This window comes from Pristis pectinata, chromosome 13 (genome assembly GCF_009764475.1).
Source record: "Pristis pectinata isolate sPriPec2 chromosome 13, sPriPec2.1.pri, whole genome shotgun sequence".
Classification (NCBI taxonomy): Eukaryota; Metazoa; Chordata; class Chondrichthyes; order Rhinopristiformes; family Pristidae; genus Pristis; species Pristis pectinata.
The window spans coordinates 9,622,539-9,641,977 of NC_067417.1; the positions used below are offsets into that span (position 1 = coordinate 9,622,539).

The 19,439-nt window shown below is 44.0% G+C and overlaps 1 protein-coding gene across 1 annotated transcript; it reads left to right on the plus strand.

Moving 5' to 3' along the window:
• Positions 1-154: 154 nt before the first annotated feature.
• On the plus strand, positions 155-11,495 carry clec3a (C-type lectin domain family 3, member A). The gene is made up of 3 exons (XM_052028505.1): positions 155-358; positions 7,242-7,322; positions 9,132-11,495. Exons 1-3 carry the CDS (start codon positions 259-261, stop codon positions 9,521-9,523), a joined length of 573 nt encoding a protein of 190 aa, XP_051884465.1. The 5' UTR covers positions 155-258; the 3' UTR covers positions 9,524-11,495.
• Positions 11,496-19,439: the final 7,944 nt, after the last annotated feature.

Genomic DNA, 19,439 nt, shown 5'->3' on the forward strand with positions numbered 1-19,439 from the left:
GTACAGTTTAAAAAAAACACAAGGTAGTTCAATGCTGGATTAGACGAAGGGCTCAGCAGACTGAAGTGTGAAAGAACTGTGTTGATCTGAGACACTCCTACAACGTCACAACTTCCCTATAAATATAGGTTGTAGTGTGCAAACATTCAGTGCCTCCCAGGGCTGTCAGCTCTGCATCCTGGTCTAGATTCTTCTGCTGGCTTCTCTGGGAAGTTTCCCCACCTTCAGGATTGCTGTCTGGATATAGAGAATTTCACAATGGCAGGAGCAAAACTCTTCTGTTTTGCTTGTTTCTGTGTTGCAATGATGGGTATGGTCATAGCCCAGTCATCCAGATCCAAACCAAAAACCGGCAAAGGTAACCAAAGGCTCATTCTCCACTACTCTGTGTGTGTGTGTGTGTGTGTGTGTGTGTGTGTGTGTGTGTGTGTGTGTGTGTGTGTGTGTGTGTGTGTGTGTGTGTGTGTGTGTGTGTGTGTGTGTGTGTGTGTGCACTCGTAACATTCATGAAAAATTTAATGCATCTCTGATTATGCATGTGTGTCTGTGTCAGTGTGCAATATGCAGCGTGTGTCTGTATGTGTTTGTGTGAATGTATGCACGTGTAAGCACAAGTGGGAGTGCATGTAAATGCAGTTCTGTGGTGTGTACATGCACGTGTTTATGTGAACTGTGTTTATGCAGTGGGAGTGTAGTTGCTGATGGGTTAACATTAAAGCTACGAGGAGATAATAATCGTACTGCAACAGCACACATCATGAAATCCTCTGAGATGTCCCGTGTGTGTGTGTGTGTGTGTGTGTGTGTGTGTGTGTGCATGCACACACGCAGAGAGAAAGCTTTGTCTGTGAAAGAACTGCATGTAGATATGAAACCCACCTTACCATTCAAATGGAAAATATATAGGGGGTGAGGAAGAAGGAATCCTGAATTAGGAGTCATGAGAAGAATCTCCAAAGAATTGAAGATTCCCCTCAGATTGTGGAATGAAGTTTGTGCATCTCTGAGCAGAATGTGTTTGAACCTCGGCAGTATGGTTTGCCACCCAAGTCACCTTACTTTAGAATGGTTTCTCTTGACTCCACACTGCTGCAATGTTTTTCTAAGTCTGTGTAACCTGGAAATGTTCCTCAGCTTAAATGCGATGAGTGAACTGATGGAGCAAAGTTGAATTAATGTTGCTATTGCTACAGTATTCACATGGAATCAGCAAAGTGGTTTCATTTTTTCAGTCATTTTGAAACAGCTGACCTATTTATTCAGGTAGGGAAAAGGGATTCTTTCCTGTAAAGTTTCAGCTGAAAGGATCTAACCAGTAGCAGGAGAATGCGGGGACTGGATTTAAAACCTGCTTTATTCGCCGCCTAATTTTGTTCTTCTCCTGGAAATGATCAGTTTCTCACTCATTGGGTTAAAATGGTTCCTAAAATATATGCACAGAGTTTAAATTCTTACAGCTAACATTTGTCACCAATGTAATTAGCTTAGCACGTACTTGTAAAGACCGTGTGAAGGCATTGGGCCTACTAGTAAATGCTAATTACCAACCTCACTGTTAGATCTTGGCTGAACAGTGACAAAGTTCCCACTGTGACCTCACTTGATTTCTCTGCCTCTTAACACTCAGGCTTCTCTCTAATATCCTTGTGCAAGTTTGTCAAAAGTCTCTGACTTGCCTGCTGCTTTCAATAAAGAAAGTCAAGGAATGAAGACTTGCGTTTATATGGCATCTTTCTTCACCTCGGGACATTGTTTTCTTTTAATTGCTTCTTTATGGAGCTGAACTTGCACAATTTATTGAGTGTACAACCTTTAACAATGCAATCTCTTCCTTCAATTAGTGAATGTGGTTGCTTAAGTGTGAATAAAGAAGGTTGATTTTTACTGGGTTCTTCACATTTCCATAGTGCCATTACATTCAGGATAATCTGATGTGCCTTTCATTGAAGTATTTTTGAGGTGTAGTCATCAATCTAATGTGGAAAACTTGAGATTCAAAATGAGCACTGCAAGTTTCCACATCATCAATGTGACAACCAAATAATCTGGCTTTAGGTGTCGAAGTCAGCGTCGAGTTTATTGTCAGAAGCACAATTACATGTATATGCAGGTGCAATGATAAACTTGCAGAAGCATCACAGACACATAGCATCATAGAAGCAGCATTTTATAAGATAAGATAGAATAAGGTTTCTTTATTAATCATATGTACATCGAAACACACAGTGAAATGAATCTTCTGCGTGGCGTGTTCTGGGGGCAGCCCGCAAGTGTCGTCACACTTCTGGCGCCAACGTAGCATGCCCACAACTTCCTAACCTGTATGTCTTTGGAATGTGGGAGGAAACCGGAGCACCCGGAGGAAACCCCATGCAGACACGGGGAGAACGTACGAACTCCTTACAGACAGCGGCTGGAATTGAACCCAGGTCGCTGGTGCTGTAATAGCTTTATACTAACCACTACACTACCGTGCCTGCCTATTTTCAAGGAAAGTATAAATTAAGCATAAATTATACACAAATTTTACAAGAAAGAACACATTTGGAACAAAAAAAAAGTCCATTTTAGTGCAAAGTGATCAAAGTGGTCATAGAGCTGCTATACTGAGATAGTGATTAGGGTTGTGTCAGTTGGTTCAAGAACCAAATGGTTGAAGGGAAGTAGCTGTTCTTGAACCTGGTGGTGTGGGACTTCAGGCTTCTGTACCTCCTGCCCGATGATAGTTGTGAGAAGATGGCATGGCCCAGAAGTTAGGGATCTTTGATGATAGATGTTGCCTTCTTGAGGAGGTGGTTATATTGAGATAAACATTGGATGGGACACCAGGAAAAAATTGGCCTGCTCTTCTTCTAAGTAGTGCCAAGGGATAACTTATATTCCACTGAGTGAGTAGATGGTGCCCAAGAAATGATGCCTCTGACAGTGCTCCACTCCTTCAGTGCTGCACTGGAAAACGTGTTGTGAGTTTAAGATGTTTCTCAAACAAACAATATTTCTATCCAATGTTGGAATTCATGTTTCGTGGACAAGCTACCCAACCTTGGCCTTCCTGCTGTAATGCCAATCAGTGGGAGGATAAAATGGGATTAGTGTAGGATTTTATGGAAATGAGTGGTTAAAGGATGGCATGAACTCGATGGGCCGAGGGGCCTTCATCCACACTGTGGCTCTGAGTGTTACGTACCCCTGATTCATGCAAAGATCACAGGAGTGCTTATCTTGCGATGAAGCGTTGTGACTGGGTTATGGGTCAGAGCATGAACGTGCATTCGCCAACAGTGCATGACCGCAGTGAGAGGAGGTTATGGACACATCCGGTTGCATGGGTGGGGCCCCCATTGTGTGACTCTGAGGCTCAGTCGAAAAACCCTACCTCCTTGAGTGTGATCAAGTTGTCTTTATGTAGTCTATTTTACATTCATGAAAGGACCCAAGAGCTATATCAGCAAAAGTTGTACAACCCTACAATCCTCTGAGATCTTTCCCTAATGTTGGTCTCTTGAACATCCATTATTTTCTTCACTCTGCTGTGCCTTCAGCTGGCTCAGTTCTTGAGCTCTGTTTCTGATCCTGAACCCTCCCCCACTTCCCTACCTCTCCCTCTTCAATGTAGCCTCACCCCACCTTGTAATCAAGCACCGGTCTGACCCCAGTGCACCGGGACACTGTTTGCATTAAAGCCTCTATACAAATGTATTACAGGAAGAAATAAGAGAAAAAAGATCTCTAAATGATGACTGACCCGCCATTCAATGGGTAGGAAAGCCCTTTTCTCACACTCTAGAGACTCAGGTTTAACTCAGACCTCCGGTGCTGTCTGTGTGGAGTTTGCCTGTTCTCCCTGTGACCTCACTGGTTTCCCCTGGGTTCTTGAGCTCCCACATCACAAAGACAAACAGGTTGGTAGGTTAGAGACACAGGAGACTGTAGATGCTGGAATCTGGAGCAACAGACAATGCTGCTCAATCCGCTGAGTTTTTCCAGCAGATTATGGGTTGGTAGGTTAATTGGCCACTGTAAATTATTCCTGGTATATTGGTGAGTGGTAAAATCTGGGAGGAGAATGGGTTACAGGGAAAAGTTAGTGGGAAATTGGATTGCTGAGCTGGCAGATGCTGATGGACCAAATGGCCTCTTTCTACAATGGAAAATATGGAAAAATATTGGATCCACTTTGCTTCCTGATCCCCATATCCTCATGGAGTCCAACTTTCTCTCAATCTCAGTTTTGAATATACTCAACCACTGAAACTCCACAGCTTTCCAAGATGGAAAATTCCAAAGGGTTACAACCCTCTGCAGAAAGAAATTTCTCTTCATCTCTGTCCTAAGTGCTCCACCCCTTGACCTGAGAGTGATCTCTTTGCTCTGGATCCTCCAGCTTGAAAAATCAGCCTCTCAGTATTTAACTCATTCAATTCCCTTCTGAATCTTATACGCCTCAATGAAGTCGCCTCTCATTCTCCTAAACTCGAGTTTCCAGACACCAGTCTGATTCAAGCTGTCTTCACGGGACAAACCCCTCATCCCAGGAGTCAATCTTGTATCTACACTCTTCTGATTCCAAGGTCAAAATATCCTTCCTTGGTTATGGAGACCAAATCTACACACAAAGTGTAGTCTAACAATGACAAGCTTCTCACAATGAACACCATTAGGACACTCATCTTCATAATTACTTGTTGTTTCCATTCCCTGCCTCAAGAACAGAGGTTCTCCTGTACACCCAGATTTATTAATTGCTCACTGATTTGTACCTACTTGCTGAACCTGTCTAAATCCCTTTGAGAACAAGCTATTATTGTGTGTTCTGATAGCCTGGGCTGAGGTTTAGGTTTGGTGAAGACTGAGTCTGGCTCAGTTACAGTATCCACTTGAGTGAATAATATTCAGCCAAAAAATGATAAAAACAGCAAAGGTACGAAAAGACAAGATGGGAAGCAACAGGATAAGTGAAGAAACGAAAAATAATGGGCTAAAAACAAACTGCTGGAGGAACTCAGCGGGTCAGGCAGCATCTATGGGAAGAAAGGAATTATCAACACTTTGGGTTGAGAACCTGCTTCAGGCTCTGACGCAGCAACAATTCCACTCATCCCACAGATGCTGCCTGACCCACTAAATCTCTCCAGCAGTTTGTTTGTTGCTCCAGGTTCCAGCATCTGCACACTCTTGTGTCTCCAAAATAAAACGGGAATAGCTCTACTTTCTGGGAAAATGGTTCCAATCTTAAACAAAAAAAAAACAAAATGCTGGAAACACCCAGTGGGTCAAACAGCGTCCGTGCAGAGGGAATCAGCGGCAACATTTCAGGTTGAAGACCCTTTATCAGATCCGCCTCAAACAACATTTTCTATTTTTTGTTTAAGGTTTCTGGCATCTGCGTTTTTAAAATTTTTGTTTTAAACTGAAAGTGACACAGGGTTGCAGAAGGAAGAGAATAAGGAGCCTTATTAAAAGGCAAGGTGTTGTTCCTCAAGCTCACAGAGATCTGTATTCACAGTTATGACAGTAAATAGTGATGGTTTTGTTAATACATCTGGTTCACACATTGCGAGAGAGTGCTGCCTTCACTTGAGTGACCTGTGGTGAGAAAACGCCATCTCGTGGAATAAAGCATGAACTGAATGACTTGCAGCGTGAGGAATTCTTATCCTCTTCAACAATGCATTGGCACAGCAATGCATGGTGACTGGTGCATGTTTTACGTGTAAAATTCTGTTGGGCACAAGGCCCAAGTCCATGCCTTGTTAAACCCACACAAAGGTATTTACTCGAGACACAAGAGACAGCAGATGCTGGGACCTGCAGCAACACACAACATGCTGGAGGAACTCAACGGGTCAGGCAGCATCTGTGGGGGAAAATGGACAGTGGACATTTCGGGTTGAGACACTTCATCCGGTCTCCATCAGTCCAGATGAAGGGTCTTGACCTGAAACGTCGACTGTCCATTTCCCTCCATAGATGCTGCCTGACCTGCTGAGTTCCTCCAGCATTTGTGTATGTTGCTCGTGAGGAGGTGAGGGCAGGCTGCAACTTCAGTTCTCATTTCAAGTTTCCCACATCTGCGGTATTTTGCATTTGGTTGACTCCTAACTCACCTTTGAAATAGCAAGCCAGTTAGGGTTGGGCTGCAAATGCTGACCTTGGCAGTCACGTCATTTCCTTTGAATGAGTCAGTAAAGGTCCCCCACACTAAGGCTCACGCAACAGTTCTCTCCCACTGAGTTGTTAACTTCCTCCCCTCTAACTACAATAGCAGAGAAAAGGACAGTGTCCCATGTCCAAGAAAATCGTGAGGAGCATAGATAAGGTGAATGCACACCGTCATTTTCCCAGGGAAAGGCAATTGAAAACTAGAGGGCAAAGGTTCAAGGTGAGAGGGCAAATGTTTAAAATGGCCCTGATGGGCAACTTCTTCACACAGGAGGTGGTGTGTATGTGGAACAGGCTGCCAGAGGAAGTAGTTGAAGCAGGCACAATAACAACATTTAAATGACACTTGGACAGGTACATGGATAGGAAAAGTTTAGAGGGAAATGGGCCAAACACGGGCAAATGGGACTAGCTTGGATGGGCACCGTGGATGAGTTTGGTGGAAGGGTCCGTTTCTGCAGGCACGGCAGTGTAGCGGTTGGCATAATGTTTTACAGTGCCAGCGACCCGGGTTCAATTCCGGAGTTTGTACGTTCTCCCTGTGTGTCTGCATGGGCTTCTTCCGGGTGCTCCAGTTTCCTCCCACATTCCAAAGACGTACAGGTTAGGAAGTTGTGGGCATGCTATGTTGGCGCTGGAAGCGTGGCGACACTTGTGGGCGGTCCTCAGAATACTCTACGCAAAGATGCATTTCACTGTGTGTTTTGACGTATATGTGACTAATAAGCAAATCTTATAACCCTATGACTCTAATAATATTGGCAGTGGTGACCTTCAGTATGGAGATATCCATGGTTACTGGTAGCTTAGATACAGTAGGTACAGGAGCAGGTGCTGGTAAACAGGTTTGGTACAGACGGGGACTTGATGATCAACATGGGCCTGGGCCTGTTTTCGTGCTGCGTGAGCCTCTCATCACCAGTTACAGTGCTGAATGATTGAGTGATGACAGTAATGTTGCTGCTGATGCTTTGGGAAGATGTGATGATTTCTGTCTTCAGTCCCAGATATTTATTCCTTGCAAGTTTCTAGCCAAACACCTTCAATATATTCTTCATTTTATTCTGGTTAAACCACAGGTAAAGAAGATTTGAGAAATGAGATTGATAAGCTGTGGCGGGAAGTAAACTTGCTGAAGGAAACACAAGCACTGCAGACTGGTGAGTCACTCATCTGGAGGGAGATGGGGTGATGTCAAGGTCACTGCCATTCCTAGTGTCAATCTACTGCTACACTGATCCTACTTCCATTCCTGATACCAACAGCCACCATCCCATCTGGTAGAACTGCCATTTCTCCACCACTTCCGCCATCTCCAACGGGACCCCACCTCTAAGCACATCTTCCCCTCCCCATCCCTTTCTGCCTTTTGCAGGGATCGCTCTCTCAGCGACTCCCTCGTTCGTTCCTCCCCTTCCCCACCCATCCTGCTCCTACCCCAGGAACTTTCCACTGCCCCCGCCATAGGTGCAACACCTGCCCTTACACCACCTCCATCAAGGGACCCAAACAGTCCTTTCAGGTGAGACAGAGATTCACTTGCACCTCTCTTAATATCATCTACTGCATTCGGTGCTCCAAGTGTGGCCTCCTCTCCGTTGGTAAGACCAAACGCAGACTAGGTGACTGTTTCGCAGAACACCTGCACTCTGTCCGTAACCGCCATCTGCATCTCCCCATTGCCAGTCACTCCAACTCCCCCTCCCACACTATCACTGATATGTCAGTCCTCGGCCTCCTCCACTGCCAGGAGAGTTCCAAGCGCAAGCTGGAGGACCAGCACCTCATTTTCTGTCTTGGAACCTTGCAGCCTAATGGCATGAATATTGAATTCTCCCATGTTAGGTAATCCCCACACCCCTACTACCACCATGCTTCATCTCTTCTTCCCTTTCCTAGCCTCTTTTTTCTACTATTTTTCCCTCTTTCTCCTTTGACCCATCCCCTGGTGGATCTGCTCTCCCCTCCTCCCCCACACATGCCTATGACTGTCTCTTACCTGCATCTACCTATCATCGTCCCGCCTCCCCTATTTTATCCACCTATCACTGCTCTGCTTTTCCCTCCTATATACTGGGCTTCCCTGAGGAACAGTCCTGACCCGAAACGTTGACCGCCTGCTTTTCTCCACGGATGCTGCCTGGCCTGCTGAGTTCCTCCAGCATCATCATGTTTTTCATGGGAATACTGCCATTCCTGATTAAAAATCTGCTGCCACTTCATCTGGCACCACTTCAACAGCCATACCCAGAAAGATTACATTTGAAGGATATCATTATCATTCCCAATATCAGCTGCTGCCGCTTCCTGTACCAAGTACGTTAAAACTCCGTAATTCTGGCATGGTTAGGACTCGCAGACTTTCCAGACTATCGGATGTTATTCCAGTTAATACTCCAAACTCCTCCAACTCACTCTTTTTTGGATGTTACATCATACAGGAATATAATACATTTTTCAGAGAAGCAGTTAAGTTTCATGGGGGTGTGGGAAAGAGAACCAGGTGGGTTTCAAGGGAAGGCGGGAACCAGGGTCACAGTGGGTTTAAAGGGACTTTGGGAACTTGGGCCCTGGTGTGTTGGAAGGAGAACCCAAATGCCAAACCATTGGGATTTCTGAACAATCAGAAAGCTGGTTATTTATGGCACTGTCACTCTATCTGGGAGTATTACCATCATTCCCCATAAGAAGCCACAGAACACTGCCTCTATCTGAGGTGAGGTCCTCAACCACTCCCAGGACACTGCGTCCATCTGGGGAGAGGTGCTCGCCACAGTCCCAGAACACCGCCTCCTTCTGGGGAGAGGTCCTCATTGCACTCCCAGTACACTGCTTCCATCTGAGGTGAGGTACTCACCACAGTCCCAGGACACTGCCTCCATCTGGAGAGAGGTCCTCTCTGCACTCCCGGTTCACTGCCTCCTGTAAAGGGCACAACATAAATTGAAGTTCCTTTCATCCCCTCACAGTTTGCCTGAAAGGGACAAAAGTTCACAAAAAGTGTTACCTGGCATCCAAAGGCGCAAAGAGCTTCCACGCGGCCAATGAAGATTGCATCGCCCAAGGAGGAACCTTGAGCATCCCCCGAGACAGTGATGAAAGCAACTCCCTCCGTAGCTATGCCAAGAAGAGCCTGAGTGGGGCGAGGGACTTCTGGATTGGAGTCAACGACATGACTTCTGAGGGCAAGTTTGTCGACGTTAATGGAATGGCGATTAATTACCTCAACTGGGACCGGAACGAGCCACGTGGTGGGACCCGGGAGAACTGTGCGGCAGCATCCATCGGTGGCCAAGGCAAATGGTCAGACGAAGTGTGCCGTAACGAGAAGAGATACATTTGTGAATACCTCATTCCTTAGAGCTGTCTCTCATGCAGTCATCTCCAGAGCAGTTTTGGTCATTACTTTTTGGCATATTACTTTTCAATTGAAGGTGTTAAAATAAGTATCTTAAGGGATATACAGGTTTGAATGACATCAAGCAGTGATGGGTAGAAATTAGTGTTAGGCAGTAGCATATTAACAGTCAACATCACACAAGGTGCCCATTTTGTTCACAGGACATAGATATTGTTGCCAGCGCCAACATTTATCATCCATTCCTAATTGCCGCCTGCACTGAGTGGTTTGCTAGTCCGTCTCAGAGTCAGTCACTTCAGTGGGTCTGGAGTCACATCTAGGCCAACAACATGATGGCTTTAGTGCAATGAGTGGTTTGCTAGTCCGTCTCAGAGTCAGTCATTTCAGTGGGTCTGGAGTCACATCTCGGCCAACAACATGATGGCTTTAGTGAACAATCCAATATTTTCACAGTCACCATTACTGATACTAGTGTTTAACTCCAGATTTATTTAGCTACCTGAATTTAAATTCCCAAGCTGTCGTAGTGGGGTTCAATCTCATCTCAGCAATTTAATCAGCCAGGCTTCTTAACCATTATGCTGCCATAACGTTGTTATACACCTAATGGAAGTGAATAACAGGCAGGATGTAGAGTGGACTGCCCTTGCAATGTTTCTGTGCTGACATCCTAATTCATTTTCTACCCCTACAGATTTATGATCTCCTTTATTTTTATGTGGATATTTGATGTTGTTCACTCTGATTAGCACTGACTGTTGGCAATGTGGCACTCTGATTAATCAGAAGTTGATCACGCATTAAGTCTTGATGCTACAATGCTGAGATTGTCTAAGTGTTTTTCTGCAAACCTTTAGCCATTTTAGCATACCCTTACCAAATTCATTTTAAAGTTACCATCCTCCTTTAATGAAGGAATTACTTCCCATGCAATGTTTTAAGTGTTTCAAGGCTGATCTTCAAACAGTGCAATTTCAAGACCCAAAGCTTTTCTTATTTTACACCTTCTTTGTCAATAAAACATTTCTATGCAGCGCCACAGCTGTACGGTCTGGATTTTCCTTTGGGATTTTGCTCACTTCCATCGTTTTGGAGTCCCCTACCTCAGAGATACCACACCTAGGCTTTTTATTAAATCCTTGATGAGATTATTTGTGATATGTCAGTCAAACAAAGAGTCGTAGAGTCATACAACACGGAAACAGGCCCTTCAGCCCAATGAGTCATCGCTGCCCATCAAGCACCCATTTGAACAAATCCCATTTAATTGTCGTATTCCCATCAACTTCCCCCAGGTTCTACCACTCACCTACATGCAAGGGGCAACTTAGAGCGGCCAATTAACCTACCAACCCATATGTCTTTGGGATGTGGGAGGAAACCGGAGCACCTGGAGGAAACGCACGCTGTCACAGGGAGGACGTTCAAACTCCATGCAGACAGCACTGGAGGTTAGGATTGGACCTAGATTCTTGGATCTGTGAGACAGTATGTCTATCAGATACTCCACTGTACTGCCCTTCAAACACCTAAAAGCAAAGATATTAAAGAAAGTGACCGGAAAAAAATTCAAAGTGTCCCCAAGATTTTCCTCTGACTATCTTGCATCCGTTTTTAGAAGATTAATACTTAGTTGTTGAAGACTCCAAGACACTCCTGGAGAGTTGTCAACCATTACATGGAAGGGACATTCTCTTTCCACCAAGAGAAGAAATCTCCAGACCCAGGTAACAATTGTTACCAACCCATGTTAACCGATATTTTTTCAGCACATATTTTCTATTGCAGCATTTTTTATATAAAGGTCTGCACTTTCTTTTGGTTATGTCTTTAGTAGCAATACTCTGGAACCATATACTCTGCCATTACTTATTACAGGTTTGTTTTATATGTAAAACATGCAATTTTCTTTTCAAATTGTCTCATGTTCTGACTCCTTGCAAACATTAAAGAAAAAAAGTATTTGCAGGTCAAATTTGTCTGGCATTGAGTGTTACATGTTCTATGCGACAAAGTTTTGTTGGATAAAGTTGATCTCATGCCTTGAAAATTTAATTGCAAAGTGCTTGGTTTGGGGGATCTTCACAGTGCTTACCGATAATGCTGCTGGAAGGCATCCTGGTGACCAATGACATATAATAGAACATAATACAGTATTTTACAGGCCATTCAGCCCATGATGTTGTGCTGATCTTGATGCCAATTTATACTAAATGTCCTCCTCCTGTGTATCATCCACATCCCTCCATTCCCCTCATATTCATGAGTCTATCTAAAAGCCTCTTAAACTCCACCAAACTGCCTGCTTCCACTACTACCCCTGGTAACCCACTCCAGGCACCTACCACTCTCTGCGTAAAAAACTTGCCTCTCTCGTCACCTTTGAATTTCCCCCTTCTAACCTTAAAAACACGTCCTCTGGTGTTTGACATTTCTACCCCGGGGAAAAGATTCTGACAAAATAACACCTTGATCTTTATCTCTTCTGGGTTATCCACCATTGCCAGCTCAATGTATGGTGTAAGGTTGTCACACCACACTCACTATTCTCCAGACAGGTTACTTGCCTGGAAAGACTGGGCATCTTTATTTGCTCTGTCATGCACTCATGGAGTTATAGACTCACATGGCACAGAAACAAGTCCTTTGGCCCATCTTGTCCATGCCAACCCATCTATACTAATTACCCTTACCAGAACTTGTCAATTCAAGTGGTCATCCCAATACTTCTTCACTGTTGAGAGTTTCTGCCTCCACCTCCCCTTCAAGCAGTGTATTTCAGATTCCAACCACCCTCTGGGTGAAAACTAAATCCTTTCAGATCCCCTTTAAATTCTAATCCGATGCCCTGAACCTATACTCTCTTGTTTTAGATGCCTCTGCTACAGGGAAATGTTTTGTACTAACTACCCTATCCTTGCCCCTCATAATTGTGTATCTTTCTGTCAGATCTCCCCTGAGCCTCCTCTGCTCCAAGTAAAACAAACCCAGCATATCCATCTCTCCTCATAGCTGAAGTGCTCCATCCCAGGCAACATCCTGGCAAATCTTCACTGCACCCTCTCCAGAGCAATCACATCTTTCCTATAACATGGAGACCAGAATTGCACACAGTACTCCAGCTGTAGCCTAACCAATGATTTATAATGTTGTACCATGGCCTCCCTGCTCCTATATTCTGTGCTCTGGCTAATGAAGGCAGGAATCTTGTACGCCTTCTTCACCACCTTATCTACTTGTGCTGTCACCTTCAGGGATCCTTGGACTTGTACACTGAGGTCACTCTTTCAATTAAACACACAGCTTACGGATTCAGATTCAGAATAGTTCATTGTCATATACACCAGAGTGCAGTGAAATTCCTTGATCACGTGAAGCTCACAGAGTAAACAGTGACACATGGTAATAATAAATGCAACGTACAGCAACAAGCCCAAAACAACAAAAATGGTGCAAAGACAGAAGTGTAATCTGAAGTAGTGGAAAACAAAATGCTTAAGTATCGGAATAACCGAGAGAGGTAGAGTAAAGAGTCTGAGAATGTGACAGCACCACTGGGAAGGGGATGTGAGAGAGGTCATTGGTTCAGAAGTCTGATAGCAGTGGGGAAAGAAGCTGTTCTTGAGTCTGGTTGTCCGGGCTTTCAAGCTCCTGTATCTTCTCCCAGAAGGTAGAAGAGAGAAAAGGGAGTGGCCAGGGTGTCAGGCATCCTATCATCACCAAGTGTTAATTGTGAGATATCACATCTGGAGTTTGGTATTCCGATTCAGATAGATTCTAAACTTCATAACTGCATTCACCAGGACTTCTGAAATCTTGTGAGTTTATCTCTCTCCAAGTTACAGAGAAAATGCTCTAACTTAGTGAAAAACATCCTTGTTGGGACTTACACTCACACAGCCAGACTGGTGCTGCTCAGTTCTACATTTGTAGCAATATATAATGAGAACTTTTACAATTCTTAAAGGGGTTCACACCCAATATTGCACTCCGCTCATTTGTTACAGCCACCTCCAATATTCTGCAGCTTCAAGCTCTCCCAAGCAATCCCACTCCCACCCCGTCGCCAATGACTGTTGTCTCATTTTTGCTCCTGAGTCTGCTAGTCACCAAGCGCTGGATTTTAAGAACCACCACCCACGCTGCCCACCCCCCCCCCACCCCTCCCCACAGACTGACTGGCTATTTATACACTCCTGAGCCTGGCCTTGAGAAGAAGGACCCGATAACATAATTTGGGATATTAGAATTTTGAGGCAATTCAGGCAGATTAGGAAAAGCATAGTTTTGATTTTAATGAGGGAGGGAGAGTGGGGAGTGAGGGAGATTTATTAAGGAATTTCCAGAAATGTCCCTGTTCACTTCACCGACGTCCCCCTCTGCTCCCATCTATATAATTCATTGTGTCACCTTGTGGTCTATGGGGCCAAGCAAACCTCAGCAAATGAAGGGTCATAGAATCATCATAGAGCCATACAGGATAGAAACAGGACCTTCATCCCAACTTGTCCATGCCGACCAAGACATCTATCCAGGCTAGTCCACTTGCCTGTGTTTGGCCCATATCGCTTGAAACCTTTTCTATCCACATATCTTTGGAATAATTTTGATTTCTAATATTTGTGGTTTTCATTATTATTGTAGCTCCCTTTAGTCACTCTTGAGATAAATTGATATCAGTTTTGAATTCCAGTACTGGTGAAAATGGAGAAGTGAAAGGATATTCATATGGACAACACTCAGTCAATAAGTCATAGTTGGATCAAAATGTATGACCAGATCTGAGGCAAAACATTAAATATTAGAGGAAACTACATTAACTGCAGAGATGTCACTCAGTAGAAGCAGGTTTACTTCTTTGGAAAATGCATTGTGTGGAGGAGAGTTACGGATGTGTTGTGTGTCTGATATCAGTCTTGGTGACTTCTAGGTGTGCAATCAACAGAAGTTCCTGACTACAACCATTCTGCTGGGAATTAATATGTTGTTATGTACAGCCTCCCTAAAAACTGGTGAAAGATAGTGTTGTACTGAACAAGTCACTCTGCCTGGACTCACTGCCCACAGTCCTTGGCCATCCTCACTTCACCCTTTCGGATGCAAAGAGCTGAACGACATGACCCTCTGCATTTGAGTGGTGAGTCACCGTCCCCTTGCCAGAACACCCTGACTGCAGGCTTCTGAACAGGTTTTAACTACTCAAATAGACTGACATATTTAAAAATAATAACAATTATTTTAAGAAATTAAAAGAGCAAAAAATGTAGTCAAAACTTCATTAAAATAATAACAAACAAAACAAACCTTACTTCATCACTTTGCACAGGGGTTGTGCCTCTGAGTGGGGTGGCTTGTTGTACATCAGTCCTCACTGGTGTGGAGCCAAGGGTTCGATGTGAAGTGTTCCAACCCCTCTCTTCAGCAGGTCAGATCTTCACACTGGACTCAAGACATGGATAGAGTGGATGGTCAGCCTTTGCTGATGTTTGACTGCCAGCTTGTCTCAGTTTCCCACCGTTCACCAAATATGCACAGAAGTGGAAACAAGCCAATCCACAAACACATTTTGGTTAGCTCGATTTGAACCATTAAGTCTGAGTATAAGAGGCAGCAGAGGGAGCTCCATGTGCTATGTAGCACATTCATTGATGCTTGTAGTTCAGTACAGCCTCGTGTTTAAGGCAATGCTAACACATATCATAGGGCCCAATATTCATTGTGTTGTTTACTTTACAAAGAAAAGGGCTTGCATTTCTTGAGTGTGCACCGAAGACCAAATTTTCCTCATTCTCCATTCTTGTTGGTCCGTTTTTAACTGGGATGTGAATCCTCACTTTTATGGAGGGGTGTGGCCTCAACAACGTTCAAGATGGTCAACGCTTTCCAGGACAAAGCAGGCTCGTCACAAAAAGCACTCATTGCCTCTAGCAGTGGCATACAGTGGCTGCAGTGTGTCTCATCTACACATTATTCTACTCTGCCACATCTCATACTGGAGACCTCTACCACGAAGAAGGACAAGGGCTTCAGGGATATGGAAGCCCCATCAGACGCAAGTTGCACAGCACTTTGACTTCGAATTATCACTGTTCTTTCTTTGTTGCTGGCCCTAGAATTTGGAACTCCCTTCCCAACAGCACTGTCAGTGTATCTTCACCAGGAGGACTTCAACAGTTCAGGAAGGCAGCTCACCATCACCTTTCCGAGAGTAATTAGGAATGGGCAATAGGTGCCAATCTTGCCAGAAACCCTCAGATCTTGAAAAATGAATGATAAAAGAGTTTACATAGCTATATGTAGTCACCAGGCATACTTCATTGGTGGATGCAATATATACAAGTCAAGTCAAGCCCAGGTTCAAGTTTATTGCCATGGGCATACATACCCAGGGTATAAATACCATGAATATTAGCTTTTTGAAGCAGCAGCACAGTACAATACAAACATAAATTATACATAATTTACACAACAAAATAAACAAAAACAAGCATAAAGATATTAGTGCAAGTTGAGGAAAATATACTCTGAGGTAGAATTAGGGTTCTTCAGGTCAGTTCAAGAACCTGATGCAATGGGAAGAAGCTGTTGGTGAACCTTGAGGTGTGAGTCCTCAGGATCTAATGGCAGCAATGAAAAGAAGGCATGGCCTGAATGATGGGTGTCCTTAATGATAGATGTTGCCTTCCTGAGACATCTCCTTTTGTAGATGTCCTCGAAGGTGGGGAGAGCTGTACCCATGATGGAACTAGCTGAGTCCACCTCTCTCTACTGCCTCTTCTGTCCTTGTGCATTGGAGTTCCCATACCAGGCCACAATGCAATCAGTCAGAATGCTTTCCACTCTACATTTGTCGATGATGGTCAGAGTCTTCGATGACTTGCCAAATCTCCTTAAATTTCTGAGAAAGTAGAGACACTGGCTTGCCTTCTTCATGGTTGCTGGGCCCAGGATAGGTCCTCCGACATGTTGACACCCAGGAACCTGAAGCTGCTCACATTTTCCACTGCAGACCCTTCAATGACGACTGGTGCTAGTTTGCCTGACTTCCCCTTCCTAAATTCCACGATCAGTTCCTTGGTTTCACTGATGTTGAGCACAAGGTTTTTGTTACGATACCACTCAACCAGCTGATCTATCTCACTCCGTGATTCTTCCAACAACAGTGGTGTCATCGGCAAATTTGCAGATGGTGTTGGAGCTATGCTTAGCCACACAGTTGTAGGTATAGAGAGAGTATGATAAGATAAGATTTTTTTATTAGTCACATGCACAACGAAACACACAGTGAAATGCATCTTTTGTGTAGAGTGTCCTGGGGGCAGCCCGCAAGTGTCGCCACCCTTCCAGCGCCAACATAGTATGCCCACAGCTTCCTAACCCGTATGTCTTTGGAATGCGGGAGGAAACCAGAGCACCCGGAGAAAACCCATGCAGACACAGGGATAACGTACAAACTCCTTACAGACAGCAGCCGAAATTGAACCCGGGTTGCTTGTGCTCGCTAACTGCTACACTGCCGTGCCTGCCATTATAATGACTAAAGCTCTACATCTGACAATGTTCTGAGATGAAGAATTCTGTGAAGGTATCCTGAGGTCGTTAAAGGTGTCTGAAAATGCATGTTCCTCCTTTATAAATATCAAAATATATTTTGTTGGTAACAAGAACAAGCTGGAAAACCTTACTATGAGTAGGATACTGTCAGATCCGGTTACTTTCGAATCCGCAGGTTCTTTCGGGAGTCCAGGAATGAGTTGAAAACAACTTGGTGCTTCGCAAAGTTTTATTGGAAAAGTTTAAAACAAAGAAACAGTCACAGAGTACATGACAGGAGCTTTACTGCCGGGAGATGAGCTTAGACAAAGGAACTAAAAATGAGTTCAGGCTGGTGGGGGGTGGAAGGGGCGGGGGGAAGAGAGCAGGAGACAGATTAACAAAAAAACAACACTGTTTATAGCTGAGATAAGAGGTACTCCTTTGCTAACAATAGTCCAATCAGAAAACCTATTACTATGACATGAATTTTCCCAATTTTTTAAACATCTGCCTGCATAAATTTTTCTTTCTTTCTTTTTCAATCTTATTATTAATTTTCAAATTAGTACAAAATAAAATATATATAACATTAGTAATTATACATATGGTGTAAAGAGATCAGGATAGCAATCATAACAGTCAATATATATAATCACATGGAGTAAAAAAAAATTAATCTAGACCTCCCGCTCTCTTATCAAGTGAACAAATACAAAAGGAAAGATTGAAAAGAAATGAGATTACCTGCACGAATTTTTAACCCCTGTGGACACATGATATATCAAAGCCAACCAATGAGAAAACACGTATTCACCTGATGGACGAACAAATAAGCTAGGAAGCGGCCATTCCTTGTATAGCCACTTGAGGTGTATTAAACACTATACATGTTAAAAAACTACTTAAGACAGTCGAATCCAACAAATGATCTAACTACAAACTAAACAAAGGTAGGTCAAATGTGTTGGCGGAATATAGTCTTAATGGTAGGACTCTTGGCAGTGTGGAGGATCAGAGGGATCTTGGGGTCCGAGTCCATAGGACGCTCAAAGTGGCGGTGCAGGTTGACTCTGTGGTTAAGAAGGCATATGGTGTATTGTCCTTCATCAATCGGGGAATTGAATTTAAGAGCCGTGAGGTATTGTTGCAGCTATATAGGTCCCTGGTCAGACCCCACTTGGAGTACTGTGCTCAGTTCTGGTCGCCTCACTACAGGAAAGATGTGGAAGCCATAGAAAGGGTGCAGAGGAGATTTACAAGGATGCTGCCTGGGATGCAGAACATGCCTTATGAAAGCAGGTTGAGGGAACTCGGCCTTTTCTCCTTGGAGAGACGGAGGATGAGGGGGGACCTGATAGAAGTGTATAAGATGATGAGAGGTATTGATAGGGTAGATAGTCAGAGGCTTTTCCCCAGGGCTGAATTGGTGGCCACAAGAGGACATAGGTTTAAGGTGCTGGGGAGTAGATATAGAGGAGATGTCAGGGGTAAGTTTTTTACTCAGAGAGCGGTGGGTGCGTGGAATGGGCTGCCGGAAATGGTGGTGGAGGCTGATACGATAGGGTCTTTCAAGAGACTGTTAGATCTGTACATGGAGCTGAGTAGAATAGAGGGCTATGGGTAAGCCTAGTAATTTCTAGGGTAGGGACACGTTCGGCACAGCTTTGTGGGCTGATGGGCCTGAATTGTGCTGTAATTGTTCTATGTTCTATGTTCTAAACTGACTTCTTTTATACAAAATAAGATGAATAGTCAAATTCAATTACCAAGAGGTGGGGAATATTATTTTAAAGATGAAAAACCAGTGAATTGTATGCAAAATTCAGATATTGTGGTGTACATCTGAGATGTAATCTGGAGCTGTGGTGCAGCCTATCACAGAAAACCACAGGTGTACCGCAGGACAGGGACACACAGGTACGGGGATAGGGGCAGAAGAGGGGCAGGTAGCCAACATAACCACCTCCTTTGATCAAGATCGACCTGAACCACTTGATATCCACTCAGGCCCAAATCTAGAAAAAGACCCAAGAGGTGGCCTGGGTGGACTGCTCCATTGTAGACTTACTGCACTGCAGTTTGAGAATCACATGATATTGCAAACCACAGGGCTAATTACCGACTTGGAGACTGGATGTCACCGGCTATATTGGTCATGACAGACGCTGCTCCATCAACATTTCCACTAACCTACAAAAATAAGTCAATAATTGGGCGGCAAACTGCAAGTATCTAATTTTACATGAAGCCAGAAAGGAAATTTACTTCCATGCAGCTTAAGTGCGAAATTATAAAGAATAAAGACTTGCATTTATTTGGTATCTTGCATGAGCAGCAGATGTTGCAAAGGGTTTTACGGTCAATTAAAGTACTTTAAAGT